At 38.3% G+C, this 19,489-nt stretch overlaps 4 protein-coding genes across 4 annotated transcripts in view; 2 read left to right on the top strand and 2 right to left on the bottom strand.

The window, feature by feature from the left end:
- The window catches only part of LOC307001012 (uncharacterized protein), a 573,545-nt gene that overhangs the window by 445,033 nt on the left and 109,023 nt on the right, over window positions 1-19,489 (top strand). The window lies entirely within an intron of this gene.
- The window catches only part of LOC307000598 (uncharacterized protein), a 496,331-nt gene that overhangs the window by 186,645 nt on the left and 290,197 nt on the right, over window positions 1-19,489 (bottom strand). The window lies entirely within an intron of this gene.
- The window catches only part of LOC307000631 (uncharacterized protein), a 426,328-nt gene that overhangs the window by 92,053 nt on the left and 314,786 nt on the right, over window positions 1-19,489 (top strand). The gene's annotated exons all lie outside the window — the stretch shown is intronic.
- LOC307000445 (GTPase IMAP family member 8-like) lies at window positions 4,914-16,494 on the bottom strand. Its single transcript, XM_079616059.1, has 3 exons — window positions 16,410-16,494; window positions 14,001-14,654; window positions 4,914-5,992 (listed from the first exon to the last, which is right to left on the bottom strand). Exons 2-3 carry the CDS (start codon window positions 14,650-14,652, stop codon window positions 5,043-5,045), a joined length of 1,602 nt encoding a protein of 533 aa, XP_079472185.1. The 5' UTR covers window positions 14,653-14,654; window positions 16,410-16,494; the 3' UTR covers window positions 4,914-5,042.

Here is a 19,489-nt window from a genome sequence, read left to right on the forward strand (position 1 = left end):
ATTGTTATTGTCCATTTTCTTATTTTCTGCTGATTCTGCTTGAGTAAGGAATAATTTTAGTTCTGGAAGTCATGAAGTGCCTGATATGATTGCTTTTTGAGCTTTACATGTTTTAAATTTCTCAATAGAGCTTTGGCCTAATACATTTATATTTCACCCACACAATCTCCACTGATCAGTGATACAGTTTTGCTTTTGTCATGACACAAGATTGGGTTTGACTTCCAGGTCTGTGTTGAATGAGGGTGGAGTTTCTGATCACCTTTGGTTATGTTGTAAATTAGGTCAGACCACACCTTTGGGGGTTCAAAATTAAACAGCACTGACGCTCAAGCATAATGCTGGAAAACCTTGGATGGATCAAACCCAAATGAACATGAGAGAACACAGATATTGATAATGATAATAGACACTAAAAAGACATTTGACATTCATATTATTGCATTTCATTCTAACGAAAGAGTGCTGAATTACTTCTCATACGGGTCACTTTATTTAACAAATTAAAATGTGTTAAATAAATTAAAGTGTGAATCTGGAGTCAGACCTTAGTTTCAGAGTCAAAGTAAAAACTAAATCAGCATACTATCATCTCAAAAATATTGCAATAAATAGATGCTTCGTTTCCAGTTAAAACGTAGAGAAACTTGTTCATGCTTTCATCATCACCAGTATGGTGGATTATTGTAACCGACAACTGTACAAGTGTATGCAAAACAGAAAAGCGAATAAAACATTGTGGTTTCCCTTGAGAGGGAACACGATTCAGGTTATTTTTTACTTATGCACATGCTGTAATTATTTTACGATTATTTGAATTCCTTTTCTGTGTAAAGCATTTTGAATTACCATTGTGTTTGAAATGTACTATATAAATAAAATTGTGGGGTAATGTTGCACTGTTTTCCTTGGTGAAAACAATACTAAATACATTTGAGTGTCGAAAGATGTTATATTGTTACGTTCGCTTGGCAGCTGCTATAAGACACCTGCTGAACATCACAACAAGCTAGATTGATATTTGAATATCATATTAACCCTCTGGGGACGGCAAACGCGCCGGCACGTTTTGCTTGGTTTTTTTTTTACATAGCAGCAAAATAGATTTGAAATACTTCTGTATTCATTTTTGGTCATACAGACTTAAGAAATATGAAAAAATAAGCTGTTAAATGTCTTCTTTTTTATGTGTCCACTTACAATCGAAATAAAAACATTGTGCTTTTGTAAAATAAAGAAAATAAACAGGGTGTGCTTTCTGCCTCTCCGTCTCCGTGAACTTTTTTTCTAGTGCACGTCTGTAAACATATACAAAACTCAGCAAATATTATTCACCCAGGCATGAGCAATATCTTTATAATCATTTAAGTGTGTACTTTTAAATTGTCTAATTCAAAACTATAACAAATATTCTCTGTTTATGTAATCTATATAAAAAGAGCGAGTTCTCATTTCAGCTCATTATAGCTCGTTATCTTTTAATGTGACCACGCCCACGGAGAGCGCGCGCTATTTAAACGCAAATGATCTGAGGCAATACATGAAAACATGCAAACCGGCCACATCAGCTCGATAAAACACATCAAGTTTAATCAGATGAATTTACTGTCATCTTGCGAGGCTGTGAGGAGGAATAATCCTGGGAAACTTACCTCAGAAGTGCTGGTTTCACTTCGAGGAGCAATGGATCCAGTTGAGGATTAGAAGTAAGTTTTTTAGTCTTATATGCTTTGTTGTAATCGCGATATGGAATAGTGTCTGTAAACCGCAAAAAGACTGTTTAAATATGAATCGCGTTTCTGTGTGATGAAGGAACGGCATATATGCGCGCTGTTGCTACTAGTTGTGGCTAGTTTTGGACTATAAAGTTTTTACTGTAAAATAGACATCAATCAAAACAGCTTTTGTTAGCCAGTTTCTGCTCATATGTTATGTTTTGTCAAAAATAAACTCATAAACTATAGATGTTATAGTGTTTGTTCCAATGTAACGTTAGGCTATATCAAACTAATGAATCCTTAACTTTATGATACTTTAAAAAAAGAAAGATTACAATTGAAATAATGTTAAAATTGTAATTGTTGATTTACATGTCAACACTTTAATAAAATAGCAAAAAAATATATTTACAAGGTAGATGTAAAATAATATTTATAGGTCAATATAAGCCTTCTCATTAAATTATTTATTATTGTTTTTTATTAGTGACACATTTGGGCAGAGGATGTATTCCAAAACTTTCTGAAAATACAGTATGATAATTAACTGCACAATTACTAGAAATGTTTGCCTTTTGATATTATACAATTTGCATGTATATTATACAATTTGCATGTAGAAGTTATTTTTAATTGTTGTTTACGAGGTAGAGCTGGAACTTACTCAGTCCAGGTGGCCAATCACCGTCTGCTCTCAGGTCCAGAAGGCACGTCCAAGGAATCCCACTATTCTGACACCAATTTGGTGTGGCAAAAATTTCTTAAACAAACATTACTGTGTAAGAGACACTCAGAGTCAAATTATAAAAAGAGAAGTATTTATTCTTGCAAGAATAGGAGCAGTCTAATACACAGTTGTTACCCTGTGCAGAAGAGTGACACACCCCCAGACAGACTGAACCACCTTTTTATCCTAGTTCTTCCAAGGTCTTCTTCCCCCAGAGCCTTCCTCCAAGTAGTTTTCCATAGACAAAGGAACCATATCTAGTTTAGATGCATCACTAGTTGGCCCACTAAGCCCCCCTGCACCAAATGGCACCGGGGTCAGAGGTCCTTGTTCGGCTGTTTTCTGGAGTGTCTCCCCCTTCTGCCTCCCCAGGTACATAAACATATAAATCTGAGAGCAGTTCCCTGTTCTCACACCGTACTGCAAATGGCAAAAACACATGACATTCCTTTGCAATCTACTAAAAGTCAATGAAAAATAAAACAAGTCAATGAAACAAAATCTTGCAATAACACTACAGATTAAAATCTTCAGATATACAGTGATTTCAGCATTTATGATTTGCTCTATGTCTCAGTGCATTGTTGTTCTTCATGTTTTTGTTGCATTACATATGAATAGATTGAAAACATTTCTATAAGCAATCAATGCCAATAAAAGAAAATCTTTAAAATGTTCCTTATGAACAACATAGCTGAAAAAGAAAGCATACAGTGCTTCAGTTTAGACTCTAGCCATCTGCTACGGCCTTTAACTCTGATTAGATATATTAGATCTATCTTTCTATTAGTCATGATCAGATGCTCTTCTTCACACAGAGACTTTTCTACTAAAACTAACTTCTTCCTCATCCAGTTTGTTCTTCTGAATCTCCTGAATGCATTTATCTGCTTCAATACATCATTAAAGTGCATCCCGTCCAACATCATCTCTATTTTACTAAGCAGATCTTTGAACTGTGAGAAACTGGAAGACTTATCCAGACAGAATAATCAATTTTGAAGATCTTGATGACTAGTCCAGTCCAGTCCAGTCTTAGTTCCAGTTCATCTCAAATTGAAGCTGTTTTACATGTTCAACTCACTTCAAGCACACTTAAAGCAAATCAGTATTATTCAGTCAACATCATAAAAGAGTGATCTCAAAGGTCATTCCATCACAATAGTCCACATATTGCAAAGTTGATTGTGTGAAAGATCATGTGCTCTAAAGATCAGATTTAGTTTCAAGGAGATTCTTGAGCTGAGATATTGAGGTTTGTGTAAATAAACTATAAAAAACAAAGTTTGGGATTCACCATGATTAGAACTGGTTTCTCCCAGGGAATTTTTTCTCCCTTTCTGTCATCTGATAGAGTTTGTGTTTCTTGTCAATGACTACGTTTATAAGCTGTCAATATTCGGGTTATGGTCGGGTTAATGTCACTATTTGGGTTTCTGAAACATTCGGAATAACCCGTTTACATGCGTGAGCAGAGAGTTACTCCTGTGGAATTTGTAATCAATTGGCAATATCCCGATGTAAACGGCGACGCACGGTTAGCGGCTGGACGTACGGACAACCTTAAGACAGTAGTGTCATTTCCGATTCTTCTTCCTGTATCCAAAGACAACAACAGCAGCAGCAGCAGCAGGCGGATAATGAATAGTTCGGGGGCAGATAGCGATCGCCTTTGTTTGCGCTTTGGTGCTGGTACTGACCCACCAGCAGCACTTGACACTACTGTGCTGCGTCTCACCATGTTTATCTCTACTTCTTGTATACTTCCGGTATACTGCACGCGGGCGCATACAAGAAGTTCCTCTACTCAAAAGACCAAGATTCCTTGAGAATAGAACATGCGCAGAACACAAATCAATGTTCCTTTTGATGGGGATATGCCGATACGCGTTTACATGACCAAATATTCGGGTTAGAAAAGGGGTAACCCAGGGATCATATTCGTGTTTTTAAAAACCCGGAATATGAGCATATTCGGGTTTTTGCCTGTGTTTACATGGCCGTGCGCGACCGGGTTATTGCTAATATTCCGGTTTTGAACGGGTTATTTGCTGCTTGTAAACGTAGTCACTGTTTCTCGTCACTGTCACCTTTAGCTTGATTAGTTGGGGTTTAATATTCAGTAATATCATTGATTTGAGGGCATGGACACTGTCAGTTAAGAACAAAACTTGAACTGAATTGTCCTGAATGATGACTCGATTGTCTTCTGCTTTATAGTTGAATCAAATTTGTTTCAGCAAAATCTGAATTTGTGTCTTATTTAATAAAGTTTGCATCACTCAATCTGTTGCTTTCGTGTAACACAATTTTCACTTTTAAAATTGTCAACCTGATTTTCACTTTAAATACTGTGAAACTGCTTTGAAACAATCTGTATTGTATAAAGCACTATACAAATAAAGGTGAAAAAAACCTGACACAAAAATGACTGCTATGGTTAAACCAAGTGAAAAAAATTGTGGTTTTGCAATACCAGTGCATAAAGATAAAGCTAAAAAAAAACAAGAAAATTAAAAATGGTCAAGTAACCTCCACTGAACCACTAGAGATGTATTGATGCCCTAGCATATTGTGTGTCTGATCATTGTGGTTTTTCACTGAATCACACACATCCTCTCTGTGAATGCAAGAATAACTGCCCTAAAACCGGTTGCTTTGTGCTCAGATTGCTTTGTGGCACTCACTCCCTCCTCACTGCCCAGGGTCTTCTCCAAGAGTTGCAGATTTCTTTCATAAAAAGACTGCTCAGCTTCTTGTCGTGACTTGTCAACTAAATCCCAGTATAGTTTCTTCCATTCTGTTTTAGAGAGACGTTTTTGCTGTCGTTTGTGCTGCTTCAGTTTCTCGTCTAGTTTCTGTTTGTGAATCTTCTGAATGCATTTCTCAGTTTCATCAAACATGTCACTTGTAAAGTGCGCCCCTTCATTTTCTTCCATCATCTTCTCTATTTTAGAGATCAGATCTTTGATCTGTGGAGAACTGCCAGACTCGTTGTCCAGACAGAAGAATCGATTTCCACAACTGTCAACGAGTTTTTTGAGATCTGGATCACCTTCCTCTAGATACTGCTCAATGGTTTTCTTTTGCTTCTCTAATTGATCTTTGTAAGTAAAGAGGATCATGGTGTATTTTAGTATATGTTCTCCAAACACTTCTTTGAGATGTTGCACTGTGTTTTTCTCCTCCTCAGTGAATCGACCCACTCTAATGACGATAAGAAAAGCATGTGGTCCTGGAGAAGCGTATGTTACACATTTAATTATTTCAGTTTTAATCTGCTCTTTACTGAGTTCAGTATCATAAAGTCCAGGTGTGTCGATCACGGAGATCTTTTTACCAAACCTCACTGTAGTTTCTAAATTACTCTGTTTTGTCTGAGAGACTGAACCGGCTGTAGATTTGAACACGTTTCTGCCTATGATGGTGTTTCCAGTGGCACTTTTCCCACATCCAGTTTTTCCCAGCAGAACCAGTCTGATCTGGTCTTTCCTTTCAGAAAACACATCAATCCCATCTGGATCTTCAGCTGCAGACTTTCCTGAAACTATAGATCAAACAAATCAGTAATAAAACACTTCAGGGATTATTTCCATATGCAATAACTGGTAGCAAACTACCGATGGACACTTATTGAACAAATCACTATATATCTTTATTATTAAAGTCATTAACAATGGCAACAATGACCATGGCATGAAAAAAAATAACAATGGCATATATATATACAGTAGCAAAAAAAAAGTATGTGAACCCCTGGGAATGAACTGGTTTTCTGCAATAATTTGGATAAAATGTGATCTGATCCTCATCTAAGTCACAACAATAGACAAACTGATAACATACAGACAATTACAAATTGTTCCCCTTTTTGAACAGACCAATTAAACAATCACAGTCCTGGAGGAAAACGTAAGTGAACCCTTGGAGTTAATAGTTTGAACCTCATTTGATGACTTCAAGCAAGAGCTTCCGGTAGCTCTGGATCAGACCCGCACACTGTTCATAATTGTCTTTGACCATTCCTCTTCACTAAATTTTCTGAATTTTTTGTTTCTGAAGCCAGTCTTTGGTGGATTTACTTCGATGTTTAGGGTCATTGTTCTGCAGCATCACCAAACGTCTACACAGCTTCAGCTGACAGACAGCCACCTTGACATTATCCTGTAGGATATTTTGATAAACTTGGGAATTAATTTCCCCCAAAACGATGGCAAGTGGTCCAAGCCCTGAAGCAGAGAAGCAAACCCAAATCATGATGTTCCCTCCACCACACTTCACCGTTGGGATGATGTTTTGATGCTGGTAAGCTGTGCCGTTTTTGCGGCATACATGCTGAGTATTCTTCCCGAACAATTCAACTTTAGTTTCATCAGTCCATAAAACATTTTCCCAGTAGCAATGCAGTTTGCCATAGTGCTCTTTGGCAAACTTCAGGCACACAGCATTTTTTTGGGGGAGAGCAGCGGGTTCGCCCTGCCTGTTCAAAATTGTATGGTAAACTCATGAACAGTGATGTTTGCAAGTTCCAGTGATGTCTTCAAGCCATTGGGCATCATACACCCGGTGTAATGCAGCACCAGGCGCGACACAAGTGTTTTTTGCTAGTTTCAACCCGACACAGTTATCATTTTCACATCCTGCGCCACACTGTTTAAAAAGCAAGTGCATTTGTGCCTATTTGTTTGCTCATGGGCCTGCTGGTCTGAATTTGTTGGCGCGTCGCTATTTTGAGGCAACTGAAATAGACTGAGCCATTGACCAACTGAAACCTGGTCTAAAGTCAATGGCGCAGAATTTTTTCCGTTTATTTAAAGAATGTGTTGGTAATGTGCGCCTATAGGTCCACAACACGCGTACACTCTGCTTATTACACACACACTGCTTATTACACACACAGGGATTCCCAGCAGCACACAAATATAAAAATAAAACAATTAAAATGTAAAAGATTAATATTGTGTACATAAAGATATGGTGGAATCCGGCTTGTCCCATAGATGGTCTGCTTGCGCTTAAACCTCGCGCACGAACAGATCCGTTTGCTCTCTGGAGAAGCGTTCAGTTTTTCCTCTTGCCAATTCCTCCATGTAAATAGCAAATCTGCGCTTAATACCATGCGCTTAGATCGTTAAAATAGGGCCCATTAGCTGTTACTAGTGGGTTCTTCTTTACCTCACTGAGGATTCTGCATTGTGCGTTAGGAGTCATCCTGGCTGGGCGCCCACCACAGTACTAAACTGTCTCCTTTACAGACAATTTGTCTGTCGACTGATGGATCCCTAAACACTTTGAGATTGCCATGCATCCCTTTCCAGCCTCATGGAGATCGTATGTCTTCACAGAGCTCCTTTTTGTGAGGCATGGTTCACATGAGTTGATGCTTCTTATGAACAGCAATCTTAAAATGTTTGAGTGACTTTTATCAATCAAAGTAACTCTAAACCACACATTCAAACTGATTTTATTTATTGGACTCCAAGTGTGCAACCTACTGTCTCCAATTAGCTTTCGTTGAAGTAATTAGTCTATGGGTTCACTTACTTTTTCCTACAGCACTGTGAATGTTTAATGGGTCTGTTCAATAAAGACACAATAAATTATAATTGTTTGTGTGTTATCATTTAAGCACATTGTGTTTGTCTATTGTTGTGACTTAGATCCGATCACATTTTTGGCAAATTATTGCAGAAAACCAGTTCAAAGGGTTCACATACTTATTGCCACTTTATATACATAAATATATAAAATTCAAACCTTTCATTGCAGAATAATAGTTTTAAATGGGGGGAAAATCTCATCATGAAAGAAACGTAAATGCAACCTCTTTTTACCAAGATAACAGCTCTGAGTTTTCTCCTATAATAATAATAATAATAATAATAATATATTTTATTTGTAAAGCACTTTTCATAGTTAAAAACAATCCCAAAGTGCTACAGAGTATAAACAAAGTTTAAAAACCGCGAAGAATAAAATAAAATAAAAAGTTAGCAAAAAGTAAAAAATGCTTGCTTAAAAAGATAGGTTTTTAGTCCTTTCTTAAAAGAGTCTATGGCTTGAGGAGCCCTTAGGTTTTCTGGAAGGGAATTCCAAAGATGCGGTGCGGCTGAGCAGAAGGCTCGATCCCCCATAGTGCGGAGCTTAGTTCTGGGTGGTTGAAGAAGTGCTTTGTTTCCAGAGCGGAGGTTGCGTGAAGAGTTTTGTTTTGTGAGTAGTTCCTTTAAGTAGGGGGGTGCGTTGCCGTGAATGCATTGATGGGTAAGTAGGATGATTTTATAGTTAATCCTGTATGAGACAGGAAGCCAGTGGAGTGAGTGAAGGATGGGAGTGATATGGTCATATTTCCTTATCCTCATTAGGATCCTTGCAGCACTGTTTTGAATGTATTGTAGTTTTTGAAGGCTTTTTCCAGGAATCCCAAAGAGGAGAGCGTTGCTGTAGTCCAGCCTCGAGGATACAAAAGCATGTACAAGCCTTTCAGCATCTGACAGACCAAGTGTGGGACGGAGTTTAGCAATGTTCCTTAGGTGATAAAGGGAGGTCTTACACAGATGTTTTATGTGGGCGTCAAATGTGAGTTGAGCATCAAATCTTACGCCCAGGTTGGTGACTGTCGATGATAGTGGTATGTTTTGACCAGAGAAAGAGATGTGGGTTATTGGTGATGACTGGACCTGGTGTGATGTACCAACTAAAATAGCTTCCGTTTTGGAGCTATTTAGCTGTAGGAAGTTTGCCTTCATCCATGCCTCAATCTCCTCAAGGCAGGAGCTCAATGATGACAGAGTGGCTGATGATGGGATGAGGTTGGTTTTTATATACAGCTGAGTGTCATCGGCATAGCAATGAAATGATATTCCATGCCTGTTGATTAGGTGGCCAAGGGGAAGAGTATAGATGATGAATAGAATCGGGCCAAGAACCGACCCTTGGGGAACACCGCATGTGACTGTATGCGTCTCAGACTTTACACCTCCCAAAGAAACATACTCTGTTCTTCCAGACAGGTAGGACTGGAACCAGCTCAAAGCAGTGTCAGAGAGTCGGATAGTATGATGGAGGCGCTGAAGGAGGATATTGTGATCAACCGTGTCAAAAGCTGCTGATAGATCCAGTAGGATGAGGAGTGATGGTGTGCCGGTGTCAGCCGCCATCAACAGGTCATTTGTGACCCTGATCAGGGCTGTTTCGGAACTGTGGGCGGAACGGAAACCGGACTGAAATTTTTCAAAAAGGGAATTTGAATTTAGATGATCCTGAAGATGGACAGCAACAACTTTTTCTAGAACTTTGGACAAGAATGGAAGGTTAGAAATAGGCCTGTAGTTTGCAAGAACTTCAGGGTCTGAAGTGGGTTTTTTTAGAAGGGGTTTGATAACAGCAGTTTTAAGAGCAGATGGAACATGACCAGTGCGTAGAGAATGGTTGATGACTTTGGTTATTAAGGGACTAAGAGAGCTGATGTGTGTTTTCACCAGGGCTGTGGGAAAAGGGTTCAGCGAACAGGTGGAAGCTTTCATCCTGCCGATGATGTCCTCAACTTGTTGCTTAGAGACTTCAGAAAAACAACAGAGAGGCTGGAAAGTCCCAGGCAGTGGGTCGGTAGTTGGGACAGACAGAGCAGGGGTGCTGGAGAGGAGAGAGCGGATGGTCTCAACTTTTTTCCTGAAGAAAGTGATGAAACTGTTGCATTTCTCTTCTGATGTGTCATTGTGTGAAATAGTTTGTGGCTTGATGAGATGGTTTATGGTAGTGAAAAGCTGCTTGGAGTTTCCCTGATTTTTACTGATGATGTTTGAGTAGAACTGTGTCCGTGCTTTTTTTAGTGACATTGAGTAGGCCTTTTGATGTTCTTGATAGGCTATTTTGTGAACAGTAAGTCCAGTTTTTGAAGCACGCCGCTCAAGTACACGTCCTGCCGTTTTCATTTTCCGTAGTTCTGGAGTGAACCAGGGAGATGTACGCGAGAAAGTGACTGTTCGTGTTTTTACAGGTGCGTGGAGGTCCAAAACACTGCTCAGGGTGCTGTTATAAAAATCCACTGATTCATTTACTGATGTAAATGTTGCTGATGGGATTTGCAGGAGGTCCAAAGCCAAAGTGTCTGGATGGATATTTTTTATGTTTCTGAAATGGATTTGGCGTTTTGGTTTGATGTAATGAGAAAAATTTGCCTCCATTGTGTTGACTTTGTGATCGGACACTCCGAGATTGTATACCAGCAGATTTTCAATTGGGGCAGAGTCAGTAATGACCAGGTCAAGTGTATGTCCTCTGTTGTGTGTTGGGACGTCAACATGCTGTTTGAGATTTAGAACGTCCAATAGCTGTAAGAAATCAACTGCTGGATTACAGGAGGGGGTGTCAACATGAATGTTCAAATCTCCAAGTATAACGATGTTTGCAGATGTGGTACAGAGTGAAGTGAGAAATTCATTTATCTCTGATATAAAGGCTGGATTTTGCTTAGGAGGCCGGTAAATGAGAAGGATAGTCATAGTGAAAGGTGGTTTACATCTGAAAGCAAGGCATTCAAAAGTGGACAGTTCAGGCAGAGACAGCGGAGTTTTAAGTCACTGCGGTGTAGTACTGCTAGGCCACCACCGCGACCGGAGTGGCGGGCTTTCTCCAAGTATTGATAACCAGGAGGACATGCTTCATTTAATGCAAAAAATCCCTCTGGCTGATGCCAGGTCTCAGTAAGACACATGATATCAATATTCCTGTCCAATATGTGGCTGTGTATAAGACAAGATTTATTTGTGAGGGACTGTGTGTTAAACAGTTCTATTTTGATGTTAGATGGAGTGATGTACTGTAGAGAGCGAAGTAGACTGAAATCCACTCCACGTTTTATTCCGCTCCGTGGTGACGGGTCTTATGCAAGTGGCCTTCCCAACGCTGTTTATTCCAAGTAGAGGGGCGTTCTGATGACGTAGATGCCGTGCGACAATGCGCTCGGCTGACCAGAGAGATGGAATGGAGCCACTAGACTGGGAGAAAACAAATTTTCTACGGCAGCTTCTATGGATGTAGCGGGGTCGGCTTTGAAGTTTAAGTTGTTTAATGGCTGAGAAATATGTTGGACTGCTGTTATACCTTAAATTAAGCAGTTGCGGGATGGAGTACTTTAGCGTCATATCGCTACAGTGTTGATCCGAAGATTGTCCAGCCGGCTGGCAAGTGGCTCCTCGCTAAGCCGGGGAGATGTTACCTTGTCCGGCGACGGCTAACTTGGCAGTGAAGTGTTGTCCGTTTAGACGATCGTCCGTTTAGACGATCTTGATGCTGGTGTCGATGAGTGATACCAAGACCACAGGGCCAGTAAAACAGTAATAAAAACTCTGATGCAACAGCTCAGGAACTGTTCGGCATTGTACGAAGAAGATTGCCAGCAACAACAGGTATGATACAAAAAATCCATACATCCATATAATCCGAAAAAAGAAACTACCTGGTAGATAGCAGATAGTGACTGTAGAAAGTATTCTAGAGTGCAAAAAATAATACACAAAATGCGTTGTCTTGAGGGAGAAGCGGCAACAGACAGTGCCAGCGTCCTCTCACCTCCTCCAGAAGAATCTTGTACCTAAAGAGTTTGTAAGTTACCTCAAAAGGTAACTTACATGTTGGTACAATTCCATTCCTTTTTGGAAAGCCATGTTTCAATCGAAACTCATCTTCGTATAGGCTAACGTTAGACTAACAACAAGTTCAATGCCTGATGAGACCTGAAGAGGAGATCAGAGACTATTCCTCCATACAGAACCTCTCCAGATTCCCAGATCCATGTTGGAGCTTCTTCTCTTCAGTCTTATAGGGTTCAGGTCAGGAAACTAGGGTAGTCATGGCAGAAGCTTCATTTTGTGCTCATTGACAAATTTTTGTGTTGATTTTTATGTTTGTTTTGGATCATTGTCTTAATGGAAGATCCGACCATGGACCCATTATAAGAGGCCATAAGTTCTTTATTTTTTATCTGTTGATATTTGATAGAAACCACAATGCCATGTATCTGAACAAGATGTCCAGGACCTCCAGCAGAAAAATAGGCCATCCGCATTAAAGATACAGCAGTATATTTCATTAGGGGCGTTCGCAGCGGAGGAACCTTTTCATAGTTCCTAGAACTATTGGCCGAAGTACCCGGATTTTGGCGTGTTCGCACCGCAGGAACTAGGAATGATTTTTGTTCTAGGGACTTCTTTTGTAGGAATTAATTTAGCTCATATTTCAGAGTCAGTCTAAACCAGCACCATAGGAACTATCCGTGACGTTAGTATACGCTGATTAGCTGAACGCATGCGAAACACCAGCACCCGCCATTTTAAAAAAGGCTGTGTAAACACACAGATTATAGCCTATATATTTACTCCACAAACTAACTATACGAACATGGAAAACAGTGATAGATGGGCCTCTTAACCTTTTATGCTAAGGAGGACATCAACCACATGGCATACGCAAATAACTTTTCATTACTGTCTACTTTCTATGTATAACAGTTATATCTAATAACGTATTAGACAGGACTGTTAGACAGATCATAGACTAATGAACATGGAGAATGCATGCGAACACTATGTGCTCCGGCTGGCGTTCTCAGTGCCGTCAAAATAAAAGTCACAACAACAACTTCACTTACGTCACTTCAGAGTTCCTACTGGCGGTGTGAATGCAACCAGGAAAACGTTCTGGGGAACCATTAGTTCTTGGGGAACCACCCTGGTGGCCAGTGCCTAGAACTAAGTTCCTAGAACTATCCGGTGCGAAAGCCCCTATTGTACACATGGAGTGCTTTTTTTTATCCCTGTTTGCATCAAACCCACCACGTGTTGTTTAAAAAGCTTTTTTTTTTTTTTCTGACCATAGAATGTTTGAAAAGACTGCTGTATCTTTAATGCGGATGGCCTATTTTTCTGCTGGAGGTCCTGGGCATCTTGTTCAGATACATTGGTTCCTATCAAATATCAACTGATAAAAAGATCAAAACCTGACGGCCTCTTCTAGAAATCTTATAATGGGCCGTGGTTGGATTTTCATCAGGACAATGCTCCAAAACAAATATCAAAATCAATGCAAAAATGTGTCAATGAGCACAAACTGAAGCTTCTGCCATCCCAGTTCCCTGACCTGAACCCTATAGAAAATGTGGGTGATCCGAAGAGAAGAAGCACCAACATGGATCTGGGAATCTGAAGGATCTGGAGAGATTCTGTATGGAGGAATTTTCTCTGATCTCTTGTCAGGTGTTCTCCAAACTCATCAGGCATTAGGAGAAGACTCAGAGCTGTTATATTGGCAAAAGGATGTTGCAAAAAGTATTGAATAAAACGGTATGATTAATTGTGAGCAATGTGTATAAGAGAAAAAACATGTATTTCATAATGAGATTTCCCCCCCCCCCCCATTTAAAAGTATATTCTCCAATGAAATGTATTAAATAAAAGATTAAAAGGATTAAAAATGTGGATTTATTTTCACAGCCTTCTTTGATCATATTTACCAAGGGTATGAATAATATTGGGCTTAACTGTATATACGCAACTTACAATTGACAGGAGAACCTCTTTTACTGTCTCTCCTCTTCATTTGTTCCATGGAAAATTTCCCTCCGTTCTTCATCATCATTCGTTCAATCTTCTGCAGTAGTTCTTGTATCTGACTCTCTGATTTACTCTTGTTATTGAAACAGTGAAACCTTCCTCCACATTCAGTGACCAGTCGCTGGAGATCCGCATGATCTTTGCTTCGAAGGTATTCCTCAATGGTCTGCGGTTCATCCAGATCCTCCAGTTCGTCTCCACGTGTGAAAAGGACCATCATGTACTTCTGAACTTCAGGTCCAAATAAACCATTAATGAAATCCAGGATCTCTTCCTCATTTTGCACAGGTTGCTCTAGAGGAACGGTGAGCAGAACTGCACTGAGATCTTCTGAACATAGTTTGATCAGCTCTTCTTTCAGTTCCTCCAGTTTCTCTTCATTCAGATCTGGATCCAGTAGATCTGGAGAAATAAACACATGCACCTGCTTCTCTCCGATCTGTGTTTCACCCTCACAAACTTCAAACTCATGCTTCTTTACTTTAAACCTCTTTTCTCCCAGTATAGTGTTTCCAGATGAGCTTGCCCCAGAACCATATCTGCCCATCAGAAGGACCCGAACCACCGGATCATCTGAACTGGAGCAGATCTCTGACATCCCTGGATTAAATGTATAGAATAAAGTCAGAATCAGGTCATTGCAAATGATCATTCTTCTCACTGCAAGTCAAGAGTAACAAATGAACAAAACATACACTCTTAAAAAAAAATGCTGGGTTATTTTTTATTTATGTTGGGTTGTTTTTAGTGTAACTCAGCTGCTGGGTCAATTTTACTGACAGAAACATGTACATGTTTGCATGGCTGACACCGCCGTCGGTGTATGAATGAGTGAGTGAATGGGTGAATGTGAGGCAGTATGTAAAGCACTTTAGTGGCCATTGGGTCTGTGAAAGCACTATATAAATGCAGTCCATTTACCATTATTATTGACCAACACAAATTCTTCAAAAACACAGCTGGGTGATATCGGCAAAAATATCACCACAATATTTTTTAAATATCATACGATATCGATATTTATCACAATATTCAGTTACCATTAATGGGGAGGGAAATTCTTTCTTGAGAAAAAAAAACCTTGAGAACAAATGTTAACAATTTGTTTGTTCACAATTTAATTCCACAAACCAATGTTTTTATTTGAATTTTTGTTCAGCGTTAAAAGATATTTGTTATTACCACACTATATGGAACAACTCATTTGAAAGAAATAGTGGTTCACAAGTTCACTTTATTTACAGAATTATAACAGAATTTTGAGGAAAATGAAATTTATTTCATAGGGCCTTAAATTAAAAGGTACGTCTACACAAGTAACACATTGTGTTAACAAGAACTGTGAAATTACACAGATTTCTGCAGCAGCTCTTTGTCTTCTTGCACAGAAAAAAAAAACTGATTCCATGTTTGTCGTCAGAATTAATCTATAGGGCTGGTGAAATACAAAAACTGAACTTCCTTAAATATTAACTTAAACTTAATGTGTGTTTTTTTCAGCTGACCTACACTGAGATAAAAGTACCGGTAATACTTTGTTCAAACTTTGTACAAAATACTCTGATTTGTTACAGCCAAATGTATTAGTTTTTCGATAGAAATATCTATTTTCTGAAGACAAAATACTTCCGTATAAAGTAAAAAGATTATTTATACCATACTTAATCAATACATTTTCTTTAAACATAAACCAAAATGTTAATTAATGTAGCTCAATATGTTTTTTTTCTGCTTTGTTTTTTTTTTCTTTCAATATGATTTATTTTTTAAGGAGGGAGGTGTTATTTGCTTTTAGTCAAACTGACCGAAACAGGTTTAAATCAAGCATGGACTTTTTACACTTTTTTCAGAGAAAAAAAACCCAACAAGGGTCCCACTTTATATTAAGTGGCTTTAAGTACTATGTACTTACATCGAAAAATAAGTACAATGTACTTATTGTGTTCATGTTTTATTGTAAAACACTTTTGCTGCTATTGCGGTGTGATACGGGTAAGGTTAGGGACAGGTGTGGTTAAGTTTAAGGGTAGGTTAAGGTATAAAGGAAGGGTCAACAGTGTAATTACAAATGTAATTACATACATTAATTACCGCTGTAATTACATGCAGGTATTTTAAAAATATAAGTACAATGTAAAAACATGTATGTACACAATAAGTCCATTGTATCAAATTATTAATTTCAATGTAAGTACATAGTACTTAAAGCCACTTAATATAAAGTGGGACCAAAAAAAATTACCACAGTAATTGATTAATTAATTTATTAAACTATATTTTAGGTACATTTTGGGGGGAGAAATCAGTATGGCAGCAACAAACACAGTCTTTAGTCCATGTGGAGAGATCTCTTACCTGTAGGTGCAAAGGTCGAACTTTATTTGAAGGTCAAAGATCGATCTTTAGTGAATGCGACTCCAGACAGATCACAAGAGTAATGCTTCTTAAGTAAAACACCAAAACAGCACAAAACGTTAAGAAATCACACTCTTTAAATGAAACACGTCGAGGATTTAGTCAAAAGAAAAGCTGAGAGAACAGCAGCCGCAGTGTTTACCTGTACTGTCAGTTAAATGCTCCTCCTACAGTTAGTTTACCTGTTCTGTCTGTTACCTGTGAGAGAAGGAGTCTGATTGGTGGACAACACTCAATAAACATGATCAGACACTGACCGATGACCCGCATTGGCTAATGATTATCTGATGCTGTATTACAGATTTATTACAGTAACATAGACAGATTGATAAAGCCTCTCTAAGTTGATGTGATTTTTCTCCTTCAGTGATTCTGATTGTTAACATGCGGTGTCTTCAATAATGCTTCATCATAACTCAATTAATCACTTGATGTATAAAAACAAACTTATTTTCCTGTTATCACTGTAAAGCTGCTTTGAAACAATCTGTATTGTAAAAAGCGCTATATAAATAAAATTGACTATTACATTTTGAGAAAATAATTACATTATGAACATTTTATTACAACAATAATGTAATATGTTTAACATTATATGCAGTTTTTACATTTTGAGCTGCTACAAACTGTTTTCTGTTGGTTTTTGGCCTTGCTACTAATCTTGATTGTAAAACTATTTTCTTGTGCACTACAAATACTACACACACACACACACACACACACACACACACACACACACACACACACACACACACACACACACACACTTACACACTTACACACTTAAACAGAACTTTAATGTGAATCTCTCCCACTAAAAAGTTACAGTTCCCAAACTTTTATGTAGAATAAACAAAAAGTTAATTGCAAAGCAAAATGAACTGCTTAGAGTTAAATATTCCCCCCATCTACACTAAACTATCACTAATACACACCGTGTGAACAGACCGTCTCTTACCAGATGCTGCTCGAGCTGTCGCCATCTTCTCTGGATCTGACCGATCACAAGTCCAAGAAAACACTTCACAGAAAAGAAATGTAATTCACATCATAAAAACAATCTCAATAATTTCAATGGTTTATAACACCATCATATCTGCATAAAACACATCTTGTTGTTCAGTTGAAGTTTCATTTTTGTTCTGCTCTTTTCCTGTTGCATCATCTTCCTGTGGAACATTCCTGCCCATTATTCTCCTTACCATTTTTTGTACAGTCTACAAAAGGTCCTTGACTGTTGAGAGCAAGAATGACCACGAGAATCAGCAAGAGTTTGTTCAATAAACTTTATTAATTCTGTCAGTAATAATCTCCCACATGATGCTGAACACACTTATTCCACTTATTACACACTTATTCACACAGATGCTGAATTTATTCCACTTATGCCGAGTTCACACTGAACAATTTTAGGCCCAATTTTTGGTTCGTTCACACGTGACAATCACGCGGTGTGACACAGTGCGTTTACATATTAAGTAGCCTCTGTATCTGGATAACCGATCGGATTTCTGTGTTTGCATAATATTTAAATTAGGTCTGTAGCATGACACAAATTAAGAGTAAAGATGATACAAATTAAGCAATGTCCCAATTGCTTTCACTCACTCACTTTACTTTCCTGTGCAATCTCCAGTTTAGATCAAATTACGTTTTTGGAATGAAGGAATATTTCCAGAGTTGATCATACAAAAATAACTGGGTTGATCATGTTAAACTGTCACATCATCGATCATCGGGGTTTAAGGTTATAGCGTGCAATGGCTATATTAACAGAAATGGGAGATTAAAAAACATGCTGAGACAATAAAAACATTCAACATTTAAAACATTAAAAAATTTAAAGTTTATTCCCATTATTCCTCTGGGAAAGCAGCGCACATTTCTTTATTAGAAATGCTCTTTCTTGAACTCGTATAAGCATTATCATGAAGTTTTCTTTGTTCACAGTGTTGTTTCAAAGGACCTAGTCACCACTTTAGTTGAGGGGCCACACACATGATAAAGTTATTGATTAGATAATGCTTGGTTAATGATGACTATACTGTATTTAAATGTCAACAGATTTTGTGTGCTATGAGCTGCACTGTTAGCCCTTTCTGTATTTTCTAGGGTAAATAGCTGTAAAATAGCCAGTGTTTTGCTGTATCATCTGGGAACAGTATTTTACTGTAATATGAGGTGCATCTTTACGAATTTATGCAGCTAAAATAATAAATTACAGTAAATTACTCTATGTACACATTACAGGTACCAACTGTAATATTAATCAGTAAATTACTGTCCTCCGAAAGTACTTGAGTGCATTACGTCACATTATATTGTGAAGTGTAGACATATTCAGGCAGAAACCAAAGATTTATGCATTAACACACACATTCACAAACTGACTGCCTTATCCTAAACGCGAAGGTGTTGCCCCTTTAAGGCAGCCGCGCATTGTTTACTTTTCAGCGCGCATCGTTAATCATTTCAGTTGCAACGTTTTCACGTTTTAAGCCTAACAATGGAACCTTCCACAACGAGTAAGTAAACTGTTAAAATATAAGTGAGGTTTCTAGAATACTTTATGTGAAGTTAAATCGTATTTGTTCTTGGACTCCCTTGGTTCCAGAAAGCTATATGGTTAGCTGAGTTTTTAGCCTCTCCTCACAACTTTCAGTTACATCCCTTGGTGTTGCACAATATTGAATTGATGAATAATCGACCAACTCAACTTGTTGATTTATAGTAATGTTTTATTTATTCATTTAATTGGTTAGTCAATATTTGCCACAATGTACAGATGCAAACTGTGCAATATGTCTTTCCACCAACTAAGTATTTTTTATGCACATATAAAAAGACACCAACATAGAGCAAATTTTCAATATGCCTGTGGAATGAAGAAGTGCCCTTGTACATTTAAGAAATTCTCCTCGTTTAGGTCTCATATGCACAGAAATCACAGGCAGTCACAAAAACAAGATAACGTTACACATAGGCATCCACAGGCGAACCTCCACTGTCAGGTCCTAGGG

Source organism: Phoxinus phoxinus, assembly GCF_949152265.1.
Source record: "Phoxinus phoxinus genome assembly, chromosome: 1".
In the NCBI taxonomy this organism is placed as follows: Eukaryota; Metazoa; Chordata; class Actinopteri; order Cypriniformes; family Leuciscidae; genus Phoxinus; species Phoxinus phoxinus.

Bases quoted from the DNA above. Each gene is read 5' to 3' on its own strand.
- LOC307000445 (XM_079616059.1), bottom strand. From the start codon at position 14,652: ATGTCAGAGATCTGCTCCAGTTCAGATGATCCGGTGGTTCGGGTCCTT. The intron at 5,993-14,000 runs GTAAGTTGCGTA...TTTGATCTATAG, and splicing joins AAGAGGTTCTCCTGTCAATT to TTTCAGGAAAGTCTGCAGCT.